Consider the following 22,449-nt stretch of genomic DNA (forward strand, 5'->3'; position numbering starts at 1 on the left):
CTTACATCAGTTCCGCTTTCTACAAGCTTCGCCCTTTGGTTCCTGTTCAAAAATGACAAGCCCCGCGTGTAGGCATGTGGTGACGTTTCAGACAGGATCAAACTGTTCCTTACACATAGGCAAGAGAAGAAAACCAACTCTACTGATTGGGCCGCATAGAAAAATTCGTGAATAGCACCACTTTCTTAGCATTTCTGGGATTTGGTGTAACACGCAAGTTGGGATGCCGTGTGGCACATGACAATTTCTTGGTATTTGCTAAAAATAAGAATTAAAAAGACAGCAAAACGCTTGAGCTGCAGATTTATGAAAAGAGCAATGGTAAGTAACATCATAACAATTTATCAATTGAAATTCAAGAAATGCTGTTTTATTGTTGCTTTAAATTGACCTTTTGTCTTTGATTACATAAAACAGAATTGTGTTTGTTGCAATATCGCAAATAAACATACGATCTGTTTATCAACAAACAAAATCAAAAGCAAATGTAGCCACAAACTATCATGAATCTGATACAAAAGTTTCAGTGCCTGTGGTACTGTAATTTGTAATTAAAAGTGCACAGAAATGATTATATCAAAACTTAAAATAAATTAAAATGTGTGGGTGTAGTCACGTCTATAAACATCAGATCACATTACAGTAGTACCACATAGGGCCACCTTTTAAGCCATACTGGAAATGTTAGGTCCCATTTAAACAGTAGGGAGAAAAAGCCAATGCTTTTTTTAAAGGTATGTTTTGTTTCCTGGGGTATATTATTTATATATACACTTTTTTGCAATGCCACATGTCTTATGTTTAGATCTAGACCCTTGAACATTACATGTGGGGGAAAAAAACACTGTTTTAATTTCTTTCATAGACTAAGAAGAGAAATCGGTAATCTGTTTCCAATAGCTGCAATGTTTGGGTTTATGAATGAACAGGGGCACAAGTTAACCCACATTCTGGTGTGGTGTAACTTATTTAATCAATTAACCCAAGCAAACAAGAATTGGAAGCTATATAATGGGAAGCTATTGTTGGCATTTGAAAAGGAAAAAAAAGTTAACACCTGTGTGCGTGCGTGTGTGTAGTGGGGGTGGAGGCTGTAGATCACAGTCTTGATTTAAAACTTCTCAGATCTTGGGTTGGTACATTTAGAAAATAAAGTATGCCCCTTCAAATCAGACACAGAGATAAAGTTCCCAAGAGTACTCTTGTATCAGGTTACATGACATTGTCACTATGCAAGTAAAACCAAGATAATAGATAACACACATGAAATGAAAAATACAACTTGCAACTTGGGCCATCCATAAATTCTGAATCCCAATGACAGCGAAATGAATGTTGTTGGTTTTATTTAATGAAATACATTAAATACTTAATTTGTTTTTGGGAACACTAGGTATGGATGGAGAGACTCAATTAATTAATAATCCAAATGCAGAACTTGTGTTTTCCTCTTGTGGTATGTAATCACTAGGTTTTCTATATCATTTTCATTATCTGTGAGAATAAAGGCTCACAGCTCTCAGCTATTTTAAGTCCCTATGGAATCCTTTGTTCTGTACCTTTGCTGTGTAACCCTCATTGTCATAGTTGTTATATAAAATGTGTTGCTTAGCATTCAGAAGGCATGATGATGACAGTAAACGTGAATACTGTGAGCAATACAACAAACTAAAGTTGAACTAAAGAAGGAACACAAAGACACTTTTTCAGTAACAGTGGCTTGAAACCTGTTCCAGGAGACGGAGAGACCTAGGTTGAGGCAACTTTGCTGTACAAAACCGCAAGTCTCCCCTGGTGTGCCGAGCAGTGGCCTGAAACCTAGTCTTCTGAAACCAAGTTCCAAGCCACAACGTGACTTTGTGTTCCCTCGGCTTTAGTGTCTGCGATAGGCACCAGCGCTTGCCACCAAGGCTCCTGATGTGCACCGATGAACTTATTTTAGTATGACAGTTGGACTCAGACTTGGCACTATGTAATGTGCAGTACATTACCTTCACAGGCACTGGTGTTCACATGTGCTGAAAAGTATCAGGGAGGGTTCCTGTGTACAGTAGCATATCAGCAGCATAAACACAGTATATTGTTCCTTCTCTGTTAGAGTGTGCACTACTGTAAAGGAAAGTTAACAGTAAAAAAAAACTTTGTATGCTCAGCCTTATCTCAACACCTCCCTCGGCCGTTCTACCCTGTTGTTAATCCAAGAGTAAACATCTCAGGCAACATCAACGTTGATGCAGTTCCGGTTAGCATAAAAGAGCAGCATTAAATCACTTTGCTATAAATCCACCCTTAGGGATTGATCTTGACTATACAGTATGCTGTGTAATTTTATAGATACCAAGTGGCAACTCTACATGCCCAATTTCACTCTTTTGTGACCTTTTCTAAAACCTAATTGGTTAGTAGATGATGTAGTGAGTGATGAGGCAGTCCTTCCTTCTGAACTAGTTATAAACTTTTATGTAGAACAGATAGCAAATATATCCTAAATGTTATTGTAAGAGGGCCTAGGCTGGCCATGAACCGGCGACCCCCCACATCGCAAGTGAGCTTCTAAACCACAATGCAAAAGAGCCAGGCTCGTTTGCATCTGTGGTTTTGGAGCTTTTAACCTCATCTCATCTCACCGACGGGAATGGACAGAATCCACAATGGCAGTGTATCACACAACATGTCATAGTGCAGGCCCGAATAAAATACAGTAAATTGGGTCCTGGTTTCCTGCTGTTTGCTTGCTGACTGTATGTTTCTCTGTGAAATGCTGGCTGAGATCACACAGTAAATGTGAAGGGAAGGGTCCTTTATTTACCCCCAGGATTTTCACTGCTTTATTATATGGCATGTCAGATCAGCTACTGACACTTTATTTGCAGACATGCAGCCCTGATGCTTTGAAAATCAAATGCACTGCAATGTTTGTGTGAAAATCTAATGTCCTGCAAACAAGTCCATTTTATGGTTCATTTTCCTTGTTTCAGAATCGTATCATTTATGGGGGGGCGGGTGAAACAGATTGAAAAGAACAGATTTGTAGTGCTATGCATAAAAGCAAGTGCCACTTGTTTTCATTTTTCTAGAAGGTTAAACTATGGACAGAAAAAGGAGTCTATAATTTTCAGTGTCAGAGCGATGGAATGTAGCAAGACTTGCATGCTGTAGATCCATGCTGTCCCTTTTTAGCACTGTTGAGTAAGATAGGCTGTCAGTATGTAAACCCGGCTTGCTGGGCTCATTGCTGTGACTTGAAGCCTCTTAGTAGTAAATAAACAGCCTAGGATTTCAATCTAATCCAACTTTTTGTCTGGCATATTCTCAAGCAGTATTGGATTCCATTTGGTATGTAGGTCTCAAATGTGCAGTTTTGCAAAAGGCACATGTTAATAATATCTGGTGCTATTACTAGGTTAAAAAATCCACTTGTTGCAAGCTTTACTTATTTGCTTTCTGTAAGTAACCAGCTGCTTCCCCTAATGACTGACACTTTCTACAGCCAATGACAGCCAGGTACTGCAGGGGTAAAAAATGCCCTGGGATGTGTAACTGACTACCTGAAGGTTGTTAGCTATAACAACTTTAAGGTGTTTTCATTAAGGTCTGAAAATATGTTTTTTAGTGTTGGGATGAACATGTTATTTTCATGTTTAGATATCCGTTCACGACTGAGACAAGTATTACAATATCCGTTCATTTGCCAAATGTTGGCAAAGCCTATATGTATCACTTTGTTGAAGCTGAAGCTGGGCTAGTCGACGAAACACTGAGGATGGAAGGTGCCCACTTGAAAACCCCAGAGATGTACCCTACTTAGCTCAATCCAGACGGTTGTCATGCTGATGCGCTGGGGAGGCCGCACTGTGGTTGATCCCCGGAGCCAGCATCGCAGCCGTTGTGTGTGCTGATGCGCCAGGGAGGCAAAATAAGCTGATCCCTGGAGCCAGCATTACACTTCAGCCATTAACACCAGACAGAAGGATATCTACATCATCATATGGAAGGAAACGTAAACGGATGGAGACACATATGGATCACATTAGTTTACTGTAAAGCTACGTCTTAGTTGGTGCTTATCTTGGCGAGAGCCGAGTTCAAATCAGCATGAAGTTTTAACATCTACTCTCGTGTAATGGAAATCCCAGTAGTAAGAATAAGTTGCGAAGGCCTTACTTTTTACTTTTTACTTTTTTTTTGTGAATTAAGAACAAAACAGAGGATGCCATGCAGTGGTTAAAACAAAAATATTGTGTGTATTTCAGGTAAAAGCAGTACTTGAATAGATTAGTTTTTAAAAAATAATCAAGTCTCGTTGAAACGAATTCGGATTAGACACATTCCCTGATAACTACGAATTTCCAACATGGATCCGGCCAAATTTAGCAGTCACTTATTGTAAATTGTGGATGACAGGGGCATAGTTTTTTTGCCATCAAATAATAATAAAACAAATGTTTGGATATTTGCTTCAGTACTAATGTGTTCCTACTTTTAATTTAACGGAGGTGCCTTTTCATTTGGAACTTTTTATAAACTGCACCTTAATACAAATGTAATCCTAGTGTTATTTGTTGGGCATAAATATTAATGTGTGTGTTAATTGGTTAATGAATGTTGTTTATAAAATACATGTATTTCAATTTATTTGGCTTTTGCAGATTTTCAGAAAAGCCCCTTCAATTCTATTGTGTCGTTTAAGTGAGAACTGCATTTGATCTCCATGTACTGTAAACACTCCCAAGAATTCTGTCTGTGTGGTAAAAAAAAAAAAAAAAAAGCAAAAGCCATCTGTCTCCAATGACTTTGAAATAGAAGTGGCACCTTTTTGATTTTGGGTCTTTTTATGAGTCATCATTCTTGAGAAAATTGACCAAAAAATGCTCTGCTGTGATGACTGGATTATGCTTGTTATGCTATGCAGTGTGCTAATAATTACTGAGTTTATTTTGTGGTGACTCCTCACACATTTGGTTTGAAGACTTTTTGATTTCTGAGATTGTCTGTCTAAAGAGCCTTCTTTTATTGTTTCCGGCACCACGCTAGCTTGTTTGAAACAAGCTTATATCAAAACTGCCATCAAATGTTACCACATTGCTGGTGGGATTACACATTTGCATAAAGATGTTTTTCCCTCTGTCATCAATCAGGATGTTTGGAGCAGTGAAACAAAATGCTAAACAGTGCACATTGCCAACATTCAGTACCGTCTGTAAGTGATATAAATAAAACTGTAAATACCGCCGAATCAGCCAAGAGGGCGCTGATTTCACTGTGAGTCAGCAAGGTGTTTAATCCTTAATTAGATCGCCGTTTACTGAGATCTCCAATGAAAAATCACTAATTTGTCTTGCATGCGGAAGGGCCGGCCAACCAAGCACTCTATTCGCTCTGCTGTCTTGCCTATCATGACGTGTGTGTGTGTGTGTGTGTGTGTGTGTATATATATATATATATATATATATATATATATATATATATATATATATATATATATATATATATTTATATATATATATATATATACCCACACACACCCAGGAGGCTGTGTGGTCCAGTGGTTAAAGAAAAGGGCTTGTAACCAGGAGGTCCCCGGTTCAAATCCCACCTCTGACTTATTGTGTGACCCTGAGCAAGTCACTTAACCTCCTTGTGCTCCGTTTTTCGGGTGAGACGTAGTTGTAAGTGACTCTGCAGCTGATGCATAGTTCACACACCCTAGTCTCTGTAAGTCGCCTTGGATAAAGGCGTCTGCTAAATAAACGAATAATAATAATATAATGTATGTAATTTAATTCTCTGAATAGTGGGTTGAGGAGGGAAAGTGCCATCTAGCTTTGAACCTTGATCGGTTTAGTTGCAAATTGGATCCTCAGCACACTGTTAATTGTTAGGCTTGGTAAAGCAGCTCCGCATCCAACCCTGTGACAGCAGAGAGATGTGTCATTGGTTCCCAGGCCATTCCATTGTGATATTCTGTCATCTGAAATCATTGGGGCATATTTACTGTACAGATTGGAGTGTCAAATCAGAACGATGCCTGACCACAGCACCCAGCAGCACACAGATTATTGCAATCACAGTTGTGTACACAACAGTTAGAAAGCTAACTTGTGACGACATGAGGGTTTTGATTCTGGCACTGCTCACATCTCTTAATTGGTTGCAGATTGTAGTTATTGAACCAAAAATACGCAGCGCCTGTTCAATTACAGAGGCCCTAAATTAAGGCTTCTTTAAATAAGAAACTTGGAGGATGTTTTCTAAGATAATTTTAGGACTTGGCAGTAAGGGAAACCGTCCACTGAAGGCCCCGCTCTGCGTTGGTGTCTGTGTCGACCAGGCAGTGGCAGCCTGGGCCTTTGGAGGTGTCCTCTCATTAAAGACACACAGCTCTGTCTCTCCAGGGAGGCTCATTCAGAGCAGATGTCTGAGGAGCTGCTCTGCGGAGCTCTTTGTGTCTGCCGCTGACACGTGGTGACACCCTGGCGGGGGGGTGGAGCGCTTGACCGAAGGAAGATTTTAAGCTATGAGTAAACAAAAGTGAAAAAGGGGGTGGGGGCATGCTGATTCAGTAGTCTTTTAAAAAGCAGGAGCTAAGCCCAGTTGACCCAGCAAATATATGATCCAAGGCCGGGCAACACCAGTTTTGGTTTTTAAGAGTGCAGCAATTTAATGAGATTAAAGCATTTATTTTAACCAGTTCGGAATCAGTTTTGCAGTTGCTGGTCTGTGATCACCTAAGTAACACATTTGGCTATATGGGGTGTTACATTTATTCAGTGAAGGCTCCTATTGGTACACCTAGAATCTCCATTTTTATATCCTATTTCATATTACTCTTTCGTTAATTATTGTAATGTTCAAACAGTTGATTCAAGATGAAATTCTAAACACCTTTTAAACCAGATAAAACATGTTTTTAATTTAAGCCAAGTGATTGTACCTAGCAAGGTTTTTTGTTCACATTCCCCAGCAAAGTGCCACACGAGTGAAATAAGTATTGTTTATAGATTGTGGATAGATTGTTGTTTTACATGTTTGCCTGGCTTTGATTTCTTTAGATCAGGAACTGTTTAGAACGCCTTGAAAAACCCAATGTCTGTAGTTCAGATAGAAGATGCTAGATGGTGCCCTTGAGTTATTTTTTTAGTAGTGCAGTTTTTGGAATTGCTATTGAGGACATGTGCAGTGTCTGTAACACTGTGTGGGTTTAATATCTTAAAATGAGAAATAAGAACTAACTGGATGTTATCTTGCTGTTTCTACCTGCAGTTTGATCTATTGATTGTGTTGCTTTCTATTTATTCATATTTACCAACTGCAACCTCTCTGTACTAATTCTGTCTACAAAATGGTGGCCCTTGATAGCCACTATTTAATAAGTTGCAGCAAGGTTGTCCTTTGGCAAAATGGTGACTTTTTTTTTTTCTTACTACAAATTGGCATAATTGTCTTGCAGGTGCAGTAATGTCAGAGCACCTGTTGAACACCCTGTGACCTTCACCTCCTCGCACGTCCTGTAACTACTGAAAATGGCCTTGAGAGTCCTGATTTCCCTCTCTATCATCCTTCCTCTGTTGATGACCGTCTGTGTCTCCAATCATACAGACCTTCAAGGAGTCCTCATTGTGGGAGCTGAAAAAGTGAACAGCGTTGAAAACTGTACAGGAGCCTGTAATGAAACAAGGGAAACAGGTAAAATATAGCATCATTATCACTGTATAGAATCATTACCTTTGAGACTGAATTCATGCAGCCTTGGATACAGAGATCCCACTGTTATCCCTCTATCGAAGTATTTTAGACCTGCAGATCCATGGTAACTGAAACTAACAGCTTTTATACAGTGCCCTTGAACAAGTATTGGAATTGCAGTACAAAGTGTTCCTCCCTTATAGCTTTTTAAACAACTCCCTCTTAGTAAACTAAATCAATTCAGTGACAAACGTCTCAACCAATTGGTTGAAGACCTTGATTAAGACTTTTAGTTGACGTTGAATTAATTTAGTTTCTTTTAGTATTTCTACATTTATCACTTTTTAGTGTTTTAATAGTCAGCTAAACTCAGGTGAGACTTATTTTGTGAGAAGTGTGGTCAATTTAGAGCAGATTTAGCAGGGGCCTGATGTTTCAAACTCCTGGCACCTGGTCATTTCAATAATATATTTAAATACGGGAAGTTCTGAAACCTATGACTGGGTGCAGGGCTAGTGTGAGTTTCAAGCCACATAATGTCCAAATACTTAGAGCAGGTACTTGGTACATGTTTTTCTGCATGTTTTTTTTTTATTGTTTTTGTACCATTTTGAAAGGCACTTTTAAATTACCTACATAACCAGGGACGACTAAAAATAACAACATTGTTCTGGTGCTTTTAAATATACCCATAAAATCATTTGGGCAGTGCGATTTCCTTTTTTTTCCCCTTAAGATGTGCAGTTTTAATAATGCCATGTGTTTCAAATTTAACATAAAAGGGATTTTTAGAACTAATTGTGCTGTTTCATTAGCAGGTCCTGTACAAAAAACTTTAATGTGTTCTTTCTAATTAAAATAGTGTGCCACCAAGCCTCCCCCACACACACAGCTGTAACCCAGGGCATACAGTTGATATCCGCAGCTGACCCGCAGTTTACTATCAAGAGATTATTTAATTAGTGGCTTGATCTAAGGGCTTCTACTGAAGAGTGTTTGATGGGCCCCTCAAGCAATAGGATTTCCAAAAGGCTTAATATAAAGTGAAGCCAGTGTGTAGGGTATCAGGAAAAGTGCAATATGGTAAGAAACTCTATATCTTTTCCTTCGCCACGCCTTTACGATTACAATTCAGAGCAGATTCAATACCCACAACCCATTATGTGTAGGTGCCCTGTATTTCTAAAGAAAGAATGTGTTTTTGTTACGGTTCAACCCCAGTCCAGAATCATAAATAACTGGGAGGAATTGCTACCAGCTCTGGGGAGCAGGAGTGGCCATTTTGAAAAAGGCCAGCTGGTAAAAAATGTTGGGAATGTAATTGCCTTGCTACTGCTCTGAGTCGAGAGGAAGATCTGGACTGATCACAGCAAGAACAACTTGTAGTTTGTGGGTAGGTGGCTCACAGGGCTAATGTAGGGCTAGGAAAACTTGGCATTCCAGGTCTTGGATACCACTGGTTAAATTAACTAGCCTTCCCTAGTAGCCAGGGTTTGAATCTGGCCAAGGTAAAACTAAATTGACAAATATAATGGGCATCATTTTTGTCTCTCTCTTTTTCTCTCTTTAAGATCGTAGTAAGGTCTGTTTGTATATTCTTATTTCCAGTCCTGCATTAAAGGCAGTGAGATACTGGAAATAACTCAACGGTTCTATCAGTCATTATTATGCTTGTTTTAGCTTTTAAATGCTCCAGCACAATTTCTTCACTGATGCCAAACCTTATCAATACCTTCTTATCAACCCTGGACTTAGAGCGTAATCCACGAAATTCCAACATTCTGAACATTCTGTACTTTTGGAATGAAGAAGACCCAGGATTTGAGGAGGTCACAGATAGAAAGAGAGAGAGTGAGAGAGAGAGAGAATGTACTCTGTAAATAATTTGGGTTATACATCCCCATAATGAAAACATTGTTTGAATTTGTCTTCTGTTTGGGAGCTCAGTCAAACCATATAAGGTGCTGTTATTTTGTTGCAATGTGTTCTTTCAATACTTGAGTATTTTCTTTGGTTATGGTTTTCTGGGACTTGAACTTAAACTTCTATCTTATTGTATATATCGAAATTAGAGAACTTTTTTTATGATGTTTATAACCATTAAGAATAATTATAAAGAAAAATTAAATAACTGTTTTAAAGTGTAGTCTGGTTTTGACTTATTTTGTGTGTTGCAGGTAACAGAACATGCAACTGGCCAGTGTTTGATAATGCAAAAAGCCTATGCATCTATTTAAACTGTTCCAATCTATCCATATGTCACACTCTAACTGCTGAAAATTTAAGCTCAGGTATGTGATTTCAGGAACTAAAGGTATAACAATATCATTCCATGCAGCTCTCCATTCTGATCTTTTGGTATCTTGTTAGTAATAAAACAATGAAATGTGACGAACTCCTTCACAATTGTCTACATTAAAATGGTAGTAAATTCTATAGTGCCATTTAAACATGTACTGAATATAAACAAAATCTCAATGCAATACGAATTTGTGCAATGAAAATATAACAATTAAACACATTTAACAATTAAACATTCAATTTCTAAAACAATTAGAAATAGACTAACATTAAATGTTCAAGTCATCACAGCAAATATTAATATGAAACAATGGAGTCAGTATATTTACTGTACCACAGTGAGTGAAAGTTTCCCAAAGATGCAAACTTTTTTTTTTTTTTTTGCAGCTATACCGCCAACCAAAGTGCCAGCAGTGTTGGCAGTGACAGTACCCACTGTCCCAGCTAGAACAAACTCCACTTCCACTGTATCCTCACTCACCAATTCCACAGCAACAACAGCAGCCACCACAAGAAGCCAGGCATCCCTAACAAATGGATCATCCCAAACAAATTCCACCAGCCTCCACACCACAGCATCTGGAAATGAAAGTGGCCATTCATCATCACCACCCCTGAACATGACTACAGCAACATACTACACTGAGCCTTCTGCAACCAGCCCTACCTCGCCAAACCCACCTCCCACTACTAATGCAGTACCAAGCACAACCCCAAACACAACCCTAAACAAGACACCAGTGGAACCCACTTTATCAACAGACATGTCATCCCCTGCAAGCCACACAACCCTGGCTGTGATCCCTGCATCCACAACACCAATGCAGCAGGAAAGTACATCTGCTGCTCTGCGTGCGGTAGATACAACCATTGTAAGTGAAACCACCAGTAGTGCAATCCCAACCACTACTGCTGAAGCAACTACACAGCAGGCAGCCCAAACCACACAGGAATATACTTCTACACCCAACAAGAAGCAACCACCCCCTTCAACAGCGGCCTTGAACCCACCAACAACTATGGAGAGTGCAGCAACCACAACTCTGCTAAAATACGTGTCAAAAAGCCCCCCGGATAAAACCACGTTGGCAGATAGCAGTGTTTTGATTGCCGTGGGCCCTCTCGCAATGCAGTTGATGGATACCAGCTCGCTGTTAGCTGTGTTTTTCTTTGGAGTGTTGTTTTTCCTGCTTACCATCATATTGTTTGTCTCCCTAGCCTACGAGAGCTATAAGAAGAAGGACTATACGCAGGTGGACTATTTAATTAATGGAATGTATGCAGATTCTGGAGTGTGACGATATTGGGTAATAAAATTCTTTGTTTTTTTCTTTTTTCACTTATTGAAAAGTTTTTCCTTCATCAGTGCTTCCAGACTACCCTTTGACTCGGCAGAGCAGTTGATAATTGCCTTTTTGGATTTTTTATTGTGCCAACCTGCTCTCTTGCTGACAAAGCCATAGGAATGTGTTTTTTCTTTATTTTGTTTTTGACATTCAGTTTGTTGAAATGGATGTTGTACGCTAACCTATGCACAAAGCATCCTTATGAACATGTTTGCTTAAAGCCATTTAGAAGAGGATGACACTGAGCAATTTAATGCATTCCTTGAACAATGAAACTGTGTTTAGAAGGGTATTTTATTAACGTCACAGATTCACATTTGAATACCCATAATGTGCCAACTAGCATCTGTAATTTCTATACTGGGTTTTGCAATAAAGCAAAAATAGTATAATTCTCTGTGTTTCATTCATGTATTAATCAATACATTTACATAGAATTAATTAGAGGAAAATATGCTCAGAATTTGTATTTTGTCAGTAATGTTGTTTTTCTGGAGTACTGTAGTCGGTATTTGAATAGAGCAGCCTTTCACATCCAGTCAACTAATAATTAAAAATCCTTTCAATTTCATGTCTGTTGTATAGGGACTCTGTGCAGTTAGTTTCTGTGGCCTTAGCCCAGTTCCTAGTAAACGGATCACTCAAATATTGTGCTTTTCCAAGTTTTTTTTTCAGTCTGTGTTAAGGTGCTTTTAATGAATTCCAGAACTGCTCTTATGTTCTAGTTGCGTGCCATAGACATGTCTTTATATCAGTAAGTGCCAGCGCCACCTTGCAGTGCTCTTCATTACCAGTAAAACAAAAGGAAACTTGGGCCAAAGTGACAGATCACTAGATTTACATAAAAGAAAGACATTGATCTTGCATAAGTTACTAGGCCAAGGTTTGGATATGCAAGGAAATTAACCTAACCTCTCACCCGCTTAGAGGGCTCCCTCCTGAGCTGGGCTGTTGGGCCTGTGCTGTGATCACTCCTTGGAATAAACTTTGGTTTTTAAGGGCCTTCAATCCAGCACCTTTCCCAAGCACTAGAATTTAATTTAACGGGGTCCCCGAGTGGCTCATCCAGTTAAAGCAATGCTGCCGCTGGGAGCGCAAGATGAGTCACACAGCTTGGACGGTGCCAGTTCGCATCCATGCTGTGCAAAGAGGCCGAACTTTGCTGGGGACACCCGAGGAGGACGTCACATTGGCTCTGACGTGGGGGGCGGGAAACCGGCAGGGATTGCTTCTCCTCATCGTGCAACAGAAAACCCTACTGGCCAGACGCTCAGCACACTCAGAGTGGATAAGAGGCAGGGCTGGTCTCTGTTCTCCCTGGGGTCAGTAGCCTGTCCACCTCTGCTCTGGATTGCTCTGCGTAAAAACGATTCTGACTTTAGGCTTGTGAGATTGGAGGACGCTCGCACACCCTCAGAACGTCTGTGCTGTGTGGGGACTCAATGCGGTGAGGAGAAGAAACACATTCGTATGTTCCAAATTGGGGGAGAAATAAATAAAAATTGGTCACTCTAACTTAAAAATAAATAAATACATTTAAGAGGGGAAAAACAAAAAGCAAATGCAGCTGTGTTACCATAATTAAAACAATGGCTGTAGCATAACTGGCATTCCTATTGTATGGGTGGGAATGAGATGAGATGTGGTGGTGGTTCTGGTTGTAATAAGGGATCTGGAAATGTAACTGTCTAAAAAACAGAAAATGAAAGTGCAAGCAGCCACAGGGAAGGCCAAACACCTTTATGAGCATCACAGTAGGGGGTCTCTTTTAGCGGGAAAGAAAAAAACATTGAAAATTGCACACCTGCAACAATAACATAGCCTCCCTTCTTCGTTATTGGGCAGATAACCACCAAACAATACCAGAACTCTGGCTACACTATTCAGTTATTGAAGACCTTGGATCCAGACACTTGCTTTTGATATAACGCAGTAACAAATATAATGATCGTATCTCAATATTTCAGGGCTAAAATCCAGGCCTTATTAACCCCCTCCTCTAATATAGCCCCCATCCTTTTAGTCGAGGAAAAATAATGTCAACTGCTCAGGTAATGTCAAAAAATGCGTTTCTGTTTAAATGTTATGGTAAAAATGTTACACTTTTTTCTGTATTTAAAATGCACATATTTTAAGACTGGATAGAAATGATTTGCTGAGAAAAGCCCTGGAAATCTCATTCGTATTTGTTATACAGTATGGCCTCTTTTGAAATGTTTCCATTTCGAAATGAAAAGTTACACACAATAGGGCTGAATTCTCAAAACTGTTTACTCCAAATTGTCATTAGTGCAATTTTTGTCTGAGTAAATAGCTGTGAGAATCTGGCCCACACTTGTGCTTATTCAGTAAAAGAGCCTTTTCTCCCATTGTACCACATACATACATACAGCTATGGCCAAAAGTTTTTGTATCACCCTATGTAATTAACTAATTTTGCTTCATAAAGTCAAATGAAACATGCTGAATAATGTTACGTTAGCATATTGAATTACATACCACTGTAGTTTTCCCATATACAAATTGAAAAATGTGACATTTCGAAATCTAACATGCAATACTGTACTACTATTATGGCTTCCAGTAGACTTTTGCAATGTAATGTTTGTAGTTTCTTTTGATTTACAATAAAAAATCTAAATGTTCATATAGTATTGGTGGTGTTGGTGTTGTTTTTTTTAATTGTCTCAATCCTAAAATTATAGGTGATGGAAACCTTTGGCCATAGCTGTACAAACATACATGTTGGAGGTAATATGTTGTGAATGCTGTAATATGACACTGCTTTGTGTGTAAACCAACAGATACCATCTCTGTTTACTGGATATAGCTGGTCTCCACATTCTTTCCAATTATATCAGTCATGTGTAACTCAATCTTAAACCTCAATCTGTGCCACTGCCTGCTAGCTTTAATCAGAATACATAAATGAGGCAAAGGATGGTGTAATATTTTACAGCATTAATCCTATAAATGCTGTATATTGTTATGGAGAGAGGTTTTTTTGGGGGGTGGGGTGGGACTAAATACTGTTCAATTGCAAGAGCACTTCTGTCTGTAATTAAAGAAAAGAAGATTAATTTCTATAGTTATTGTGGCTCATTTCTAAATCCTTTAATGTTTTTAAGGTACAGTGCACTTACAACCATGTGGCAACTACATCATTTTTCCATTCACACGTACAGATGCAATATTCATAACAGTTGTTTAAACAAACTATTGGCTATTAAAATGCAATTTCAGGATTAATGGGGTTCAGTTGTGCTCCTCAAACAAATCACATTTCAGGTTCACTATGCATTCTCTTTTAATGCGGCACAAAGGCAGAAATCCTGCAGCATAAATGTAATGTGCAGATTTGGACCTTGCATAGAATAATAGAGGGCGCTGTTGATTGCGATATATTAATAAAATCTAAACTCTATAACGCTCAAACAAACACTTAACAAAAATGTTGTCTGCTAGACTAAGAAGTATAAACTATTTTTACTCGCACCAGACCCTTGCTTGCAGACAAAGAAACAAGCTATAGTATATTAATGATTTCATACGATTTCCTAACAATTTTATTATATTAAGACTATTATTTGAATGCCAATAACGCATTATAACCAGATATTTGTCCTTGGTTATTGGGACTATATGATATTTTAAAATATTTTATATTTCTGACATTTTGAGCCTAAAAAGAAATATGTTATTGCCTTTTAAACAAAAAATTGGAATTGAATTGAATTATGTGCAGGTAAAACCAAGAATCAAATTGGAATGGTGGCACTAACTGGGCAGTACATACAAGTAGTAAAAGGGTCATTTGCAGCAGTGCCATGCAGCTTGAACATGGCACACTTTCTGAGTTTCCATTGTATTTCTTTATGCCTACCAGAGCCCTTTTTTAATTATTATTATTATTTTTTTTACATATTTCATCTTGTTGTTTCAAATCTAATGATGAGACAAACTGCTTTTACATGCCCTTTACCTTTAGCACTAGCAAAGGAAACTGTTTCAGTTTGCAAACAAGACAATAGGAAATCACAGCCTTTGGGACATTGGGTTTTTAACTTCCAGAATTAAATACGCAGAAAGGGATTTTGTGGTAAGCAGTTGTACACCATGAATGTGTTAGTCTGTTTGGAGTGCGCCTATCCCAGATGTTTCTCATTATGGCATGAGAAACATTGGCTACAATGAAGCCTGTGTGTATTACAGTAAAGCCAATATTTATTACAGAATAAATTTATTACAGAGTTACAGAATCCTTTGGCATCAAAGGGAATGCCAAAGGCTACTTAATATAGGTGACCATTAAACCAAGTTTCATTGCGCCTTTTTTCTATACATGTAAACACTGCTCTACTCTACTCAGGCATTCGATAAAGACATGTGTTTCTACTTTGACTGAATTTGTGGCAGCCATGGAAACAACCATTAGAAGTTTTACATTTGCTCTTTCCACAGAGTTTACCAAGCCAGCCACCACAAGGGAAACACAGTTTTAATCGGCTCTCCTGTAAACATGAAGACAAAAGGATCGAAATAGGGTTTAGTGTGATGCTTTCAGAATCTTTCCGTCCCAAAAATATTGCATTAGAATACACAAGAGCAAAAAGTGGAGTCGTATCATTTCTTATTGTGATATTCTGATGGTCTGATTTCACCGCAATGAGCGCTAATCTACTAAATGTTTTCAGAATATTTAATTTCTTCCCTGTTTAATATTCTGTCAGTTGTGTTTTGCATAATTTTTGATTGCTTTGTCTGTGTAACGGCCAGTAATGTATGATACACTGCTGTTTCAAATTGTGTCCCATCCGTGAGATGAGAGGAGGTTAAAAGCTCTAAAACCACAAATGCAGACATGTCCAGCTCTTTTGCATTGTGGTTAAGGCGCTTGCTTGCGGTGCGCGGGGTTGCCAGTTCACAACCAGCCTCCTCCCTGTTACATCTGCTTATGTTATTACTTACCAGGTTTACTAGGGGTGTGCAACTGTAATGTCTGTCCCCTCTGCAACTGTGGCAACTGAGAGCCACTAAATTTAAAATCATTTGGATAAAGACGTCTGCTAAATAAATACAAAATAAATAAATAAATAAAATAAAATCTCTATAGAAAACATCCAAAAAAAAAATGTGTAGACCTCAAATACAACTCCAAAACATGTCTGCGAAATTCTTTATATAGTTATATAATACATGCATTGAGAAAACCCTTGTTACTGAAAAACATGAAGCAAACAAAATGTAGACGTTTGAAAGCCTAATACAACTGTAATTATATATATATATATATATATATATATATATATATATATATATATATATATATATATATATATACAGTACTGTGCAAAAGTTTTAGGCAGGTGTGAAAAAATGCTGTAAAGTAAGAATGCTTTCAAAAATAGACATGTTAATAGATTATATTTATCAATTAACAAAATGCAACGTGAGTGAACAGAAGAAAAATCTACATCAAATCAATATTTGGTGTGACCACCCTTTGCTTTCAAAACAGCATCAATTCTTCTAGGTACACTTGCACACAGTTTTTGAAGGAACTCGGCAGGTAGGTTGGCCAAAACATCTTGTAGAACTAACCACAGTTCTTCTGTGGATTTAGGCAGCCTCAGTTGCTTCTTTCTCTTCATGTAATCCCAGACAGACTCGACGATGTTGAGATCAGGGCTTCCAGGACTCCTTGTTCTTCTTTACGCTGAAGATAGTTCTTAATGACTTTCGCTGTATGTTTGGGGTCGTTGTCATGCTGCAGAATAAATTTGGGGCCAATCAGATGCCTCACTGATGGTATTGCATGATGGATAAGTATCTGCCTGTACTTCTCAGCATTGAGGAGACCATTAATTCTGACCAAATCCCCAACTCCATTTGCAGAAATGCAGCCTCAAACTTGCAAGGAATCTCCACCATGCTTCACTGTTGCCTGCAGACACTCATTCGTGTACCGCTCGCCAGCCCTTCAGCGAACAAACTGCCTTCTGCTACAGCCAAATATTTCAAATTTTGACTCATCAGTCCAGAGCACCTGCAGCCATTTTTCTGCACCCCAGTTCCTGTGTTTTCGTGCATAGTTGAGTCGCTTGGCCTTGTTTCCACGTCAGAGGTATGGCTTTTTGGCCGCAAGTCTTCCATGAAGGCCACTTCTGACCAGACTTCTCCAGACAGTAGATGGGTGTACCAGGGTCCCACTGTTTTCTGCCAATTCTGAGCTGATGGCACTGCTGGACATCTTCTGATTGCGAAGGGAACTAAGCATGATGTGTCTTTCATCTGCTGCAGTAAGTTTCCTTGGCCGACCACTGCGTCTACGGTCCTCAATGTTGCCCGTTTCTTTGTGCTTCTTCAAAAGAGCTTGGACAGCACATCTGGAAACCCCTGTCTGCCTTGAAATTTCTGCCTGGGAGAGACCTTGCTGATGCAGTATAACTACCTTGTGTCTTGTTGCTGTGCTCAGTCTTACCGTGGTGTATGACTTTTGACAGTAAACTGTCTTCAGCAACCTCACCTTGTTAGCTGAGTTTGGCTGTTCCTCACCCAGTTTTATTCCTCCTACACAGCTGTTTCTGTTTCAGTTAATGATTGTGTTTCAACCTACATATTGAATTGATGATCATTAGAACCTGTTTGGTATAATTGTTTAATCATACACCTGACTATATGCCTACAAAATCCCTGACTTTGTGCAAGTGTACCTAGAAGAATTGATGCTGTTTTGAAGGCAAAGGGTGGTCACACCAAATATGGATTTGATTTAGATTTTTCTTCTGTTCACTCACTTTGCATTTAGTTAATTGATAAATATAATCTATTAACATGTCTATTTTTGAAAGCATTCTTACTTTACAGCATTTTTTCACACCTGCCTAAAACTTTTGCACAGTACTGTATATATATATTTTTTTTTTATTCAGCCGATAAAGGACTTGTAGTCCGAAACGTCCTGATAATTGATTTGTAATCAATTATTCTACCTTTTTAAGTACCTGAAATATCCTTTTCTTTTTTTCTTTTTTCTTGTTGATCATTTTGGTACACAGCAGTTTTCCTTTTTCTCAAACTATATATATATATATACACACACACACACACACACACACACACATTTTATTTTTTTCAGCACTCTAGTGAAACCAAATTAAAATATTTGCAAAATTACCCCGACTGAAATCTACATAGCAACAAAAACCAAAATAAAAGGGCTATTCTGTTCATAATAGAATCATAAATTGTCATTAGTGCAATGTATCAAAAGGCAGACTTGGATTTGCTTTGTTTGTTTAGAGTTTGTTGCTGTTCCGAAAGCAAATTGGAAAAGACAGAAATGGGACAAAGATAATTATTATAATAGCATGTCATTTTAGTAATTTGAAAGTTATTATAGCCTTCGAGTACAGGGGGCTGCAAAACCATATATGGTTATTAGTGCTTTCTCTGGATTCCTTTGTGTGTTACAGAGTACAGAACCAGTCTTTCATGCTGAACGACACAGGGTATATATAATGGGTTCAATATGTGATAAACAGTGATAGATTGTACTATTAGGAAATCCATAATGTTAAGCTTTATATTTGGAAACCGTATGGGGCATAGAATTATGGGACCTCATAATAAATGAGAATCCAAAAAGGCTTTTAATAGTTTCAATTAGAGCCGATTCCTGTTTAATTGGAGTAATACATGCATGGCACAGCAGGGGTATATTCAAGTGATGCAAAAAGTGGAAGATCTCAATTCCACCATTGTTTTTAAATAAAGCATAAAGGTCCCAAGGATCTAAAAATCGAACACAGAAACGGTGCACTGAAGTCTCTTTATCCTCTGAAAATATAAAAATACACAGCAAGGTTCACATTTCAATTATTCAAAAGCAGGCAGTATTTAAATCTGCTGCGTTGTAAGCAATTGAATAGCAAGCTCGCAATGAGAGCTGACACTAACACTAGATATCATTGGAGGGCTGTGCACTGCTGTTGGGCCCAAATATCTTTGTTGTCTAGTATGAACTCATTTCTTATGCTCCCATTAAAATACATGATATCTGTCTGTTTTAGTGTTCAATTCTATTTTTTTAATTGAAAGCATTCAAGAACATATTGAAATAAGTATTTTCAACTCTGACATCTTGCTATTATTCGTTGCTAGAGGTCCTTGTCTTATTACCTACGATCTATTCCATCCACTCCTGAGGTACATTTCTTATTAACCCTTACAGGACTGAAGACAAGTACAATGTGTTTCTTGTCATCTTGCTTTGTTATGATGTTTTCTTATGCCCCAATATCAATAACTATACTCTTAATACAAATATGGATACAAAATAGCTTTTACTGTACTTGAAAAATGCATTAGCTAACAAATTCATTTTTTAAGTTACAAAGTCATTTTATGGCTTTGTTACTGACTTTAATCCTGACGTTGGTAGCATTTTCGAGAAAGTCACAAAGAGAAACAATATTTACAATGTATTCTTTTTGTGGAGTTACATTTAACCAAACTTCACGGGGTCCAAATTTATACTTTGAACCCCCACAGCCCTACAATATATGCTGCTCCTGCCTGAATCCATTTCACAGGGACCCTCAACATACAGTACAGGTGGGTCCATTGGTGTGTAAGCATAAAGCCTCTTTGTACTGACAATAGGTTTAGGGAAACAAAGAGAACTGTGTCATGTTACAGCTCCAGGAAAATAAGGACACACTAAAAGGCTAGATCTGTGCTAAGCTACCAGCATGTTATTGTACTGGGTAATAAAAGAGTAAAAGAAAAAAAAGCCTGACCTCAATATAAATGGGATCCAAGATGGTTTTCTTTCATTCCTGTTCCCTAAACTTTAATGCAGCTTATTTCTGTATCCTTTCCAAATATTAGTATTGGATAATAAAAACAATTGGGGATATTTCAATAAGTGCCATGTCAATGGTACCTGTATGACCCCCACTGGGTTTCAAAGAGGCCCTTTTGCTTGCATTGACACACACACACACACACACACACACACACACACACACAATCTATACAGTATTTGAGCAAACTACAAATGAAAGAAACAGCACAAAGCAAAACATATTGTAATTAAGCAAGCAATTAAGCAAGTAGCGGGGTTCCAAAAAATATAGTGTTATACGTCCCCACGTCTTGGTTCAACTGTTTAAATAACTCACCGGTCATTTTTCTTTTCATTGTTAACAACTTTAAAGTTTGTTTCAAACATATTTTCAAAATGTCCACTCTAGTGATAGTGTAAGGATTATTGCCCACATTGTCAAACAGGTAACAGCAATAACGATCCATGATGTGGTGCGGAACAGAAAATCCAGCAGTTGTAATTATGTTTTTAATTTTTGAAATCACTCTTCCTGCAATGATTTAGAGTACAGATCTCAAACCCTAATGCACTAGAGCAGCCATTTTGAAAAGAGCTTTGAAAAAGACTTCAAAGTTATTATAAGTGTAAAAAGTTGTGATTACAGGGTTTCTTTCTTTCAGCAATCCTGTCAGTTTTCTTTAACCATATTAGAAAATACAGCTATAGGGAATTTTTGAGAATTATCTGTTATATATTCTGTTTTTTGAGTCAATAAAAGAATATGTACAAAGAAAAAGCCTAACATGAGGGAGGATTTTTTGAAAATTGACAAGACATGACTGACTTTTTTTTCATGATCAGATAACATGTGGGACAAAAGAATATAGCTTGTGAGTCTCTTTTAATTAGACCTACCTGTTTGCCACCTGAAATGAAGGTAGCCCAGTGCCCCTGTGAGGTTTGGGAGATGAATTATTGATACATTTAACACCAGTTTTGCTGTTCGTGATAAATTCATGTTTAGTTTGGGGTTCAATATGAATATACTGTTAATTCATGTTTACTTCATATGGATTATTTACATAGTAGTAGTGTAAGTCCAGTGGTGTTTGATACAATAAAGACAGCTCAATGCAATCCGATTGCTATTCTTGAAGTACATAAACTGAAGTTCTGGATGTAAAACTAAAGAGTAAAAGGCAAAACTCCCAGCCCCAGCGATAAACTAATAAAGGAAAAACCTTCCACCCACCCCCTGTCAAATTGCACTGCAAGGTACTTCACAAAAAAAGAAAAACATAAATTACAATGCAAAAATCAAGGTAGGTTTAAGAGACCTAGATTATGATACACTTTTATAAGGAATTTCATAATATGTGCAGTTTTACTGTAAGTCAACCACTGAGTCAAATAAAGGTATAGCTAGTTTGTTTGCAGCTACTGGAAGTGAATGTAAGGAATCCAGAATAGAAGTAATGTGTTGACTTTAGTTTTTAGTCAAAACATGAGCAGCTGCGTTTTGCAGCAGCTGAAACCTTGAAAGAAACAGACTCTGGAGTCCTGCAGCAAACCAAGCATTACAGTGACCAATCCTTAAAGTAGCTGTACCAAGAAAATATTCCATAAATCTTACCTTTCGTGCACTTCTATAGGTCTCAAATGTGCAGTTCTGAAAGGAGCGTGTCTTATAGAAAAAAATCACCTCAGCAGTGTCTTCATGACTGAAACATATTACTGATAAAATCCCAAGACAGTCAATAGGTGAAGCAGCTGGTTTTTGAATGACAGGAATAAAGGCTACCCGGTCAAAATGAACATGTTAGTGCAAGTACCTTTTTATATAAAATAATCAGACTTTTTTTCTTTTTAACATTATTATTATTATTATTATTATTTATTTCTTAGCAGACACCCTTATCCAGAGCGACTTACAATTGTTACAAGCTATCACATTACACAGATACTACATTATTTTATATACAATTACCCATTTATACAGTTGGGTTTTTACTGGAGCAATCTAGGTAAAGTACCTTGCTCAAGGATACAACAGCAGTGTCCCCCTCTGGGGATTGAACCCACAACCCTCCAGTCAAGAGTCCAGAGCTCTAACCACTACTCCACACTGCTCCACTATGGGCAGTGTTGCATGGGGACAGGTGAATGGTTACACTCTGGTGTACCAACTGCTGTACTTAGAAAGCTTTATTGATGCCACAGGTGTGATAACTGAAACAGAAAATTATATATTAAGGGCTTCTCAAGGAGAGGATAAATGGGATATTT

The 22,449-nt window shown here is 38.0% G+C and overlaps 1 protein-coding gene across 2 annotated transcripts; it reads left to right on the plus strand.

The window, feature by feature from the left end:
• On the plus strand, window positions 1–14,339 carry LOC117434691 (uncharacterized protein C11orf24-like). Of its 2 annotated transcripts, XM_034057300.3 has the most exons (4): window positions 5–321; window positions 7,451–7,686; window positions 9,864–9,977; window positions 10,375–14,339. In XM_034057300.3, the coding sequence occupies exons 2-4, from the start codon at window positions 7,524–7,526 to the stop codon at window positions 11,283–11,285; spliced, it is 1,188 nt and encodes a 395-aa protein (XP_033913191.3). In that variant the 5' UTR covers window positions 5–321; window positions 7,451–7,523; the 3' UTR covers window positions 11,286–14,339. The 2 variants fall into 2 exon arrangements, with proteins under 2 accessions (XP_033913192.3, XP_033913191.3); XM_034057301.3 differs by lacking the exon at window positions 9,864–9,977 and having other exon boundaries at window positions 1–321.
• The last annotated feature ends 8,110 nt before the right edge of the window (window positions 14,340–22,449 follow it).

The sequence above is a fragment of the Acipenser ruthenus genome, chromosome 28 (genome assembly GCF_902713425.1).
Source record: "Acipenser ruthenus chromosome 28, fAciRut3.2 maternal haplotype, whole genome shotgun sequence".
In the NCBI taxonomy this organism is placed as follows: domain Eukaryota; kingdom Metazoa; phylum Chordata; class Actinopteri; order Acipenseriformes; family Acipenseridae; genus Acipenser; species Acipenser ruthenus.

What these genes read in the sequence shown, in the direction of transcription:
- LOC117434691 (XM_034057300.3), top strand. Translation starts at nt 7,524, where the DNA reads ATGGCCTTGAGAGTCCTGATTTCCCTCTCTATCATCCTTCCTCTGTTG. An exon ending in TAATGAAACAAGGGAAACAG is followed by an intron (nt 7,687 to 9,863) that starts GTAAAATATAGC and finishes TGTGTGTTGCAG; the next exon opens with GTAACAGAACATGCAACTGG. An exon ending in TGCTGAAAATTTAAGCTCAG is followed by an intron (nt 9,978 to 10,374) that starts GTATGTGATTTC and finishes TTTTTTTTGCAG; the next exon opens with CTATACCGCCAACCAAAGTG.